Source organism: Salvia hispanica, chromosome 6, assembly GCF_029641045.1.
Source record: "Salvia hispanica isolate PSC_SH4W2 chromosome 6, Shi_PSC_v1, whole genome shotgun sequence".
Lineage (NCBI taxonomy): Eukaryota > Viridiplantae > Streptophyta > Magnoliopsida > Lamiales > Lamiaceae > Salvia > Salvia hispanica.
The window spans coordinates 23,296,408-23,304,707 of record NC_142697.1 but is presented as its reverse complement, the minus strand read 5'-3'; the positions used below and the strand labels follow the sequence as shown (position 1 = coordinate 23,304,707).

At 35.0% G+C, this 8,300-nt stretch overlaps 1 protein-coding gene across 2 annotated transcripts; it reads left to right on the top strand.

Moving 5' to 3' along the window:
- The first annotated feature begins 4,393 nt into the window (after window positions 1-4,393).
- LOC125207537 (zinc ion binding protein) lies at window positions 4,394-7,585 on the top strand. Of its 2 annotated transcripts, none has more exons than XM_089060518.1 (11): window positions 4,394-4,604; window positions 4,681-4,785; window positions 4,866-4,972; window positions 5,050-5,108; window positions 5,188-5,288; window positions 5,450-5,537; window positions 5,927-6,035; window positions 6,562-6,733; window positions 6,819-6,890; window positions 6,952-7,065; window positions 7,149-7,585. In XM_089060518.1, exons 1-11 carry the CDS (start codon window positions 4,503-4,505, stop codon window positions 7,239-7,241), a joined length of 1,122 nt encoding a protein of 373 aa, XP_088916644.1. In that variant the 5' UTR covers window positions 4,394-4,502; the 3' UTR covers window positions 7,242-7,585. The 2 variants fall into 2 exon arrangements, with proteins under 2 accessions (XP_088916644.1, XP_047962877.2); XM_048106920.2 differs by having other exon boundaries at window positions 4,395-4,604; window positions 5,062-5,108.
- The last annotated feature ends 715 nt before the right edge of the window (window positions 7,586-8,300 follow it).

The window sequence follows — 8,300 nt, the reverse complement described above, 5'->3', positions numbered from 1 at the left end:
CATAAGGACACTCATTCCTCCGTCCAGAGAATGTAGGTAAAACGCCCAGCACATTCGTCTTGATCTCAATAGACCGCTGACGTTGATTTGACACTATGGCATGAGCTGGCTCTCCGTCGAGATGTGCAGTTAGCGAACCAATCTCTGGGTCTAGGTCCACTAAGTTTGCCATTACAGACTCCTCTTCCTCCCTTTCCGAATGCTCAGTTTCTGACGACGACCGTGAATCCTCTTTCCCCGATGAATTCCACTCTTCTTCACTCCCTGATTCAAACGGAAATGGATCTACAGTTGACAACCCCGATCTGGTAGTTATGGCGGATGTTGATTCCTTAACTTGCCACTTCAACTGCACGTTCCTTGACCAAGATGGGTTGCTCCAGATTCCTGACCTTGAGCCCTTGCTCATAAACTGCCAAAAGCGAAATTCAAAAGATTAAAACTATTTACACCAAATCTCTAAACACATAAACAAACTACGCCATCCATCCCCGGCAACGGCGCCATTTGAAGAGTTGATTTCTTGCTTGCTGTATCCTATCAATTTCTAATTACACACTTCCTAGATCCAGTAAATCAACTAGATCACAAGGTCTAGAGACTCACAAGACTGGAAGTCTGGTCGTTGGTACGCAAGCAAACCTTCAAAACCCTCAACCACAGATACTAAACTAGCACAGGGAAGTAGGGATCGATCCCACAGAGATGGACTCGTAAAATACATGCGTAGAGAATTGGAAACTATTTTTGGGTTGGCTGCTGCCACGCATATTTTGGGTTGAGGAATTTAACTAAGTGAATTTGGAAATAAAGTATGCTATGCTAACTGCTAGATCTAGGCAAAAAAATGAATTATGTATAAGAACTAAATCAAATCAACTACTAGATCTGGGACTTCTACGAACATCTCTAGACCAAGGAGATTAAAACAAGTGGGGACCAAACTCTGAAAAAGGTAAGTACGGACAGAATCGAATCTGCAGCCTAACTAACTAAAGCATCAACTGAAAATGACTTCATCTTCTTCAACGAACACAAATAAATGCAGAGATCGAGAAAAACAAACTCAGATGTAGATTGGAAACATAATTTTAACGGTAAACGAAACAACGACGGAAATCACACTACTAGACGAAGCAAACCAAGCAGAACAAAATCCCCATAATCTCATGCACAAATTTCACCTCCCCTGTTCAGATCCACACTTCGGATGCTAAATCCACTCCGGATCCAAGCATCAGAACAAAAATCCAACCGAACACAACTTCAATACCACGATTCTCGAATCTCCTAAAATATTCAGCAACAAATTCAAGAGAACATCTCAAATAAACAAACCAAAATAGCAAGCATCATAATAATCAACACGAAATCTAACTTCATCAAAGCAAATCAAATGTAAATAGAACGGATAAACTGATTCAGCAACAAAACAACAAGCTCGACTTCCAAACGTGAAGTTCGAGACTGAACTGAGTACCAAACAGAAATTTTAAAAGAACAATTGTTTCTTCGCCCTCAAGGGACGGTGATGCACTGATACGAGACTCCTGAAAACGAAAACCACCCCAAATTTCCCATATCCCTAGTGTGTGTGCTAAGAGCGTGACTGTGTGTGGAGTGTAACCGATCTGCCATTCTTGTTGCGCACTCCTTTATTTATAAGCTTCGAGGTGGGGCCCAGCGAGGTATTGATTGACTTGATTGCCCTCAGCTTTTGGCTTCCTTCCTCTAGCTTTTCCTCGTGATTCCGTTCCTGCTCCTCGCTAGATATCCTCCTCCAGCATCTCCTGGATCTAGCGCTACACACACACCTGGCTTAACAAAACTTGTTAGATCCAGCAGAAATGTGATGTTTTTCACTACATAACCAATGCATGAAATTAGCCTTATCAGTAATCCATCAACAAATCAATACTTTTTATAGGTACAAAATAAGAATGCGAAAGGTTATGTAATTAAGTCGCCTTAAACCACAAAGTTAAAGCAATGAAGCTTACAAGAAATGAAAAGCCAAATAAATGTCTCTCCATTATCATCCTCCACTACTCAAGCCATTATTCTTATAAGAGATCTCTCTTTTTATTTTATTTCTTTTTTATTTCTTTGCACAATTAGTTAGATGTAATTTAACGTACGAGACTTCATATGCATGATTGAATTGAGACATAACATTAGTAATGGATCATAATATTAAATTATTTCAATCACATATTAAACTCTTTTTATTTACTTCAAAACTCAAGGAAGATGAAGGAAATTGTCTAATGCTGTTGCACGGGAATTAATTCTCATCATAAATTCCCATTATCATATGTAACCGTCCAATTATTTATATGATCATGATTGTAATCAATTAACCAATTTAATAACTTTTGTTTATTGCATTAACATCCTTCTCATAAAATAGTTATTCAAAAACTCCCAAAACTCCCCTTTTATATATGTATAGATTACTTATAAGAATCAAATTATCAAACATGTGGGCATTTTAAATAGGCACTTGGTCTAATGTTGCACACTTGAAAACATGGGTAGCTTCACACTCAATGCCTGAGCATGGCGTTGCAAAAACGATAGCACGAGTGCGATACACGCATGCTAGGCTAGACGTAGATCAGTTGGCCAATGGCAATGCACACCGTGACGGTTTATGATGTTTTAAAAATCAAATAAAATAAATTTTAATTGGAAATTGTAAATAAAGTAATAATTTAAAAAAATATACTATCTCCGTTCTATAGTAATAGAGTTATTTTGTCATTTTAGTACGTTCCATAGTAATAGAGTCATTTACTTTTGAGTGAACTTCAAAATGGTCCCTAGACTTTAAAAATATCACCAGTAATCCCTGGACTAAGGGTTAATATAAAAAATGGTCCTTTTGCACTGTTTCGAGACGAAAATGCACTTTTGAGGGATTTTGGGGGGTTTGGGCAATTTGGTCTTTTTACACTTTTAACATTTTAAATCTGATATTATTTCAGTCATGTACTGAATCTGATATTATTTCAAAATTATCATTCTTCTTCCCTTTTGTCATCCTTCACTTTGTTTCTTTATTTTAATATTAGATTTAATTTTACAAAATTAAATTTTAAATTTCAGTTTTTAAATATCAATAAATTTTTTAATTATAAAAATTAATAAATAACAAAAAATAATAGTCATATAGTGTCTAATATTTAATCAATAAGATATGACAACGCCTTAGTTTTAATCAATATTTAATAGCTTTAATCATAAATATATCATATAACATGATTTATTCTGAAATAAATATGCATCTAATGCAAGACTAATATAATTTTCGTTTATTAATTTGAATACAATCAAAATGACTAGAAAATTTCAACAAAAATAATCCTATATAAAATTTTTAGTCAACTTCATAATATTCAATCACAAGCAATTATAACAACCGAACGAAGGCTAAATAGAATAACTCTTATTTTTCCATCGTGATTAATATTATTTTTCTGTACTTCTTCAATTCAGCTGAATATTATACTCCCTCCGTCCCAGAGAAGTTGACACACTTTCTTTTTTAGTTTATCCCACAAAAGATGTCACATTTCCCTTTTTGAAAAAAGTTCTCTCTCACATGAATATAAAAATTATATTTTCTCTCTCCATTTAACACACAAAACAAAACCTCCTAAAATCCCGTGCCATTTTCAAAGTATGCCAACTTCTCTGTGACGGAGGGAGTATTAAATAACAAAAATTAATAGTTTTAATCAATATTTATAGTGTCCATGAATAAATAGTTTAATTAAAAAAAATTATTGATATTTAAAATTTAAAATTTAAAATATAATTTTGTAAAATTAAATCTAATATTGAAATAAAGAAACAAAGTGAAGGATGACAAAAGGGAAGAAAAATGATAATTTTGAAATAATATCAGATTTAGTACATAACTGAAATAATATCAGATTTAAAATGTTAAAAGTGTAAAAAGACCAAATTGCCCAAACCCCCCAAAACCCTTCAAAAGGGCATTTTCGTCTCGAAACAGTGCAAAAGGACCGTTTTTTATATTAACCCTTAGTCCAGGGACTACTGGTGATATTTTTAAAGTCCAGGGACTATTTTCGAGATAAACCCATAGTCTAGAGACCATTTTTGAAGTTCACTCTTTACTTTTTTTAGTAAACTCAACGCATTTTTCCACGTCTACTTTACTCTCTCTTACCTTTTTCTCTCTTCATCTCTCTACCTTTTTCCTTTTCCACTTTATTATCTCTTTACTTGACTCACGTAATATAATTTTTCTTAATTCCAGTATTGAAAAGAAACGCCCTCATTGCTATGAAACGGATGAAGTATTTTTATACTCTACTATCTTTATTTTATACTCTAGGTAGTATTTCGTAAAGGGAACAAATGTTTGAAATTTCTCAATATCGCTTTCTTCTCAACATGATTCGTTAATAGAGAGAAATCGTGCAGCGATTCTATTAGCACTTTTGTAAGAGACGCATTGGTGATCAGAAAAAATGGAGTGCGCCGCAAAGTGCGGTGGAACGCCGTGCTCCGGCCCTCCGATCCGCCGTTGCCAACGTTGCCAAGCCGTTGCGTACTGCTCCCTCGCTCACCAGGTGCTTCCCTTTTTTTCTTTAAGAAATTTTTGTTGTTGTTCATTCTTCTACTAATTTATTGATTTACAATACATAGGTTTTGCACAGAAGTGCGCATAAAAGAGAGTGTGAGAGGTTCCAGCAGCAAATGAAGCGCGCTAACACCTTGAATGATTTCCCTTTCACATTCACCCAAATCCAGGTTTTCTAGGGTTTTATACATTAACTAATTGTAGGCGCTTGTTTGGTTTTGAAAACAGAATAGTTTTGATTCGATTGTAGGATACAAGGTGTTCATTTTTAAATAGGCTTGGCGTCCACCTTTTAGGAATGTGGATTTGTGAATGCAGCTGTGGAGGAATCTCAGCCTCTAGTTATGACCATTCAAGGTGCTAAATCTTTCCCAAGTGTTAGCTGTATTTTTGTTGTTCATTTCAGATTGAAATATTGAATTGATTTCTGCTAGTATGTTATGTAGATTGATGAGTAGTTGGAATCTTCCAAGTGAGTTATGTCCTTGCAGAGGTACGTATTGTTGCTTATAAACTAGTAGTAATATGTGATGCTTAACGCTTGCTACTTACAAACACTTGCCAATAGCCAGGACCATCCTCTCCAATACCTGACTGCCTAACTTCTTGGAAGGACTACTACGAGTGGAGGCACATCCCTTTTTGTAGCCCTGCTTCTTTTCTTCTTCATTGGGTATGTTCTCTGTCTATTTGAGGTAATAGAGAACAATAAACATCACTATTTATCCCTAAGTTTAAAACACACACACAACCTTTATCATGTATGGTTTTGATGTTTACTGATGCTGAATACAAGTGGTATGTGTGCTAATATGATGAATATACTTGTTCCAGCCCTTAACAATATTCCGGGCCATTCAGCTTGCAACTCTTGAAAGCTTGCTACCTGAATTCGCCAACGAACTGCGAATACATTATCTAGGTATCTCACCTTAGTAGTTGCATTTACAGTAACTCTTTGCTGCTATTACTAAAATTTTTCTTTGTTGAACCTGCTATTATTTCATGCTTCATCAGAATGCTTATTACAATTGTGCTATTGTTTGTGCGATGATGATGAGACTCGAAAATAACCGACAACATGATTTGGTCTAGGTTTATAGAATTTGACATTAAATCTTTAATATGAAAATGATATATCATCTGAGTTTTGCTAATTGTGATACTTGTTTGCCTTTGATTGTGGTCGGTGTAGACAGTTACACATATGATGTCTCATGATTGCTTTTCTCATTGTCGTTTTGTCTAGCATGTGATCCAAATTATCCAATTATGTTGCCCTTGACCATTATTTAAACTTCATTCTTAAAGGACCAGGAAGGGAACTTCTTCAGCTGGCAATCTTTGGGGAGCTGCAAGCACTCTTCCCAGGAGTAAAGCTGTACATCGATCTTGTTGGACCTGCAATTCCAAATGTCAGGTCGGGCAAAATGTTACTACTATTAACTTCCGACTTTCATGTTGTGCTTTGACTTTGACTATGACATGCATTTTACATCTCTATGCACCTTTTTAGTCGCACCAAAGTTATTTTCCAATCTGCATTTCCTGAAGGTATGCCTGTATAGACACTTATGCTTTGCACCAATGAAATGCCAATTGCAACAAATAATTGAGTGATGTCCGTAACATAAAATTTTCTAACCACTTACATCATTATGTAGGCTGATTTCTGATGTCTCTTAAATTTTTTGCTCCCTCGGACCTGCAGACAGTATAAGATCTTCTTTGTCAAAGTTGACTTCAACCACAATTTTTCCATAACTTTGCAATTCTCCCAATATCCATTTGTAGCACTCTTGAAAGTTTCAATGTCACAGTTTCGTATCAGCAACTTTTGTCCACAAAAAATCTTCATTATGTTTAGTGCCTTAGGTTTCAAGATGTTAACTCATTGAATGGATCTATTCATCATCCTATTGATATGCATGTTACTTGTATTACAGGGACGGTGAAAAGATTGATCTGTGTACTTATGCTCAGTGTAATGACATGGGCTGTGGGTGCCAGAGTTCTGCTGATAGTTACCGCGGAAGGGTAGATACTCGTCTCTCTTCTGCAATCACATTACGACTCCATGCAGGCTGTTATCATGACTGTTACAGAGAATTACTGCAGGTTGCAACCAGAAACCAGTGGCAAGATAACTTCCCATTATGTATCAATGGCTTTATTCACTTTCTCACTAAATTTGTTTGTGTAGGATTCTTTTCCTCATATTATCATTGCCCCAAACGCTGGTGTTGCCGCCTACAAGAGCTGGATACCTACTCTTGTAAGTAACTTTTTAGCAAAATAGAGTATACATAGATGCTTAGTTCTCACATTTCACACAGGAAATAATAAAGGATCTCAAGGTTCCAGCAGTATTCTCCGATTACTGTGAAGAAGCTTGTCATCTTGCAGCTTCATGTATCAGATCTGTAACAGGCTATGCTCCTAGAATACCAGTACGTCTCTATCTTTCTCTATTACGCTGAATTTCTGCAGCTTCCTAGTTCTCACTAAGGTCATTTTACGAATATGTGTGCAGATTCAGATAAACCCATTCAGGCAGCCTCTTTGTGTTGAAGAAAGTGCTCTCTATCTTCCATGCTATTCTAATTGCTTCATGTTTGGCTTCTGAACTACTAGTTGTTTGTGCATGAATTAAAGCGATGCTGCTCTTAAGCTGGCCGGTGATCCTGCTCTTAAACTGGGATGTTGATTAATACTAGCTTACACGGCATCAAATCGATGATATATAGGAGTAGAAGTGTGCAAATCATATAAAATATAAAAAAAGATTAAAAAGAATTGTGCTGGGTCAGGTACCCGCGGTGTCGGGTGGGATATCCGACTCACTGCGGGGCGGGTATTGGGACTGCCGTTTCGCCCGAAATTGGATGTGGGCACCCACGAATACTTGTTTCGACACTCGTATATAAATATTAAACGACATGCCACTAATTTTATACTCCTTATGGTTTACCTCTGTTGTTCACAATAAATTACATTACAATTTTTTTTTGTCAGTTTCGCGTTTGAAAATAAATTAACGGAATAATGGATATGATTGGAAGTTACAAATCATAGTCCTCTTATAATCATAAAGATTCATAACCTACATTTTAATCTTATTTCTTTTTAAAAAATGTTATATAATTAATTAGGCTTAAAATTTATAAATATCCAAATTTATCCCATAACTTATAAATATTTAAAAATAAGGCCAAACTGCCCTTTTATATAGTTTTAGATAAGTATCATCAAATATATTACAATTCAATCTATGCATATATAAAAAGGGAGTTTAATTTCTTTATTTCTCATAAAAAAAAGGAGTTTTGGAAAAAATAACAACAATGTCATTAGTAAAACTTTTTAAATAAAATTAGAGAAAGTGAAAAAGATTTTATTTGTCGGTTAGAAATATTATATTGGCCCTTTAATGTGTTACGAGAAGTTTAATTTTTATGTGCAGTAAAACGAGACGATTTAGGTCGAAATATATTGCGAATCTTCATTTAAAAGATTAAATGTAATTGTACAAAGCACTGGATTATATTTTATGCTAACATTTTTAGTTTGAATTATTTTTTTGGATTGTACTCCGAACATGTATATCAATAAATCTATGGATATATAAAACGAGATTTATGGAAAAAACAACAAAAATATTATTATAAATATTAATATAATAAAA

Excerpts from the sequence above, each read along its gene's own strand:
- LOC125207537 (XM_089060518.1), top strand. The coding sequence starts at position 4,503 with ATGGAGTGCGCCGCAAAGTGCGGTGGAACGCCGTGCTCCGGCCCTCCG. Across the intron at positions 5,109-5,187 it reads TGAGTTATGTCCTTGCAGAG|GACCATCCTCTCCAATACCT; the intron begins GTACGTATTGTT and ends GCCAATAGCCAG. Across the intron at positions 5,289-5,449 it reads CTTCTTTTCTTCTTCATTGG|CCCTTAACAATATTCCGGGC; the intron begins GTATGTTCTCTG and ends TACTTGTTCCAG.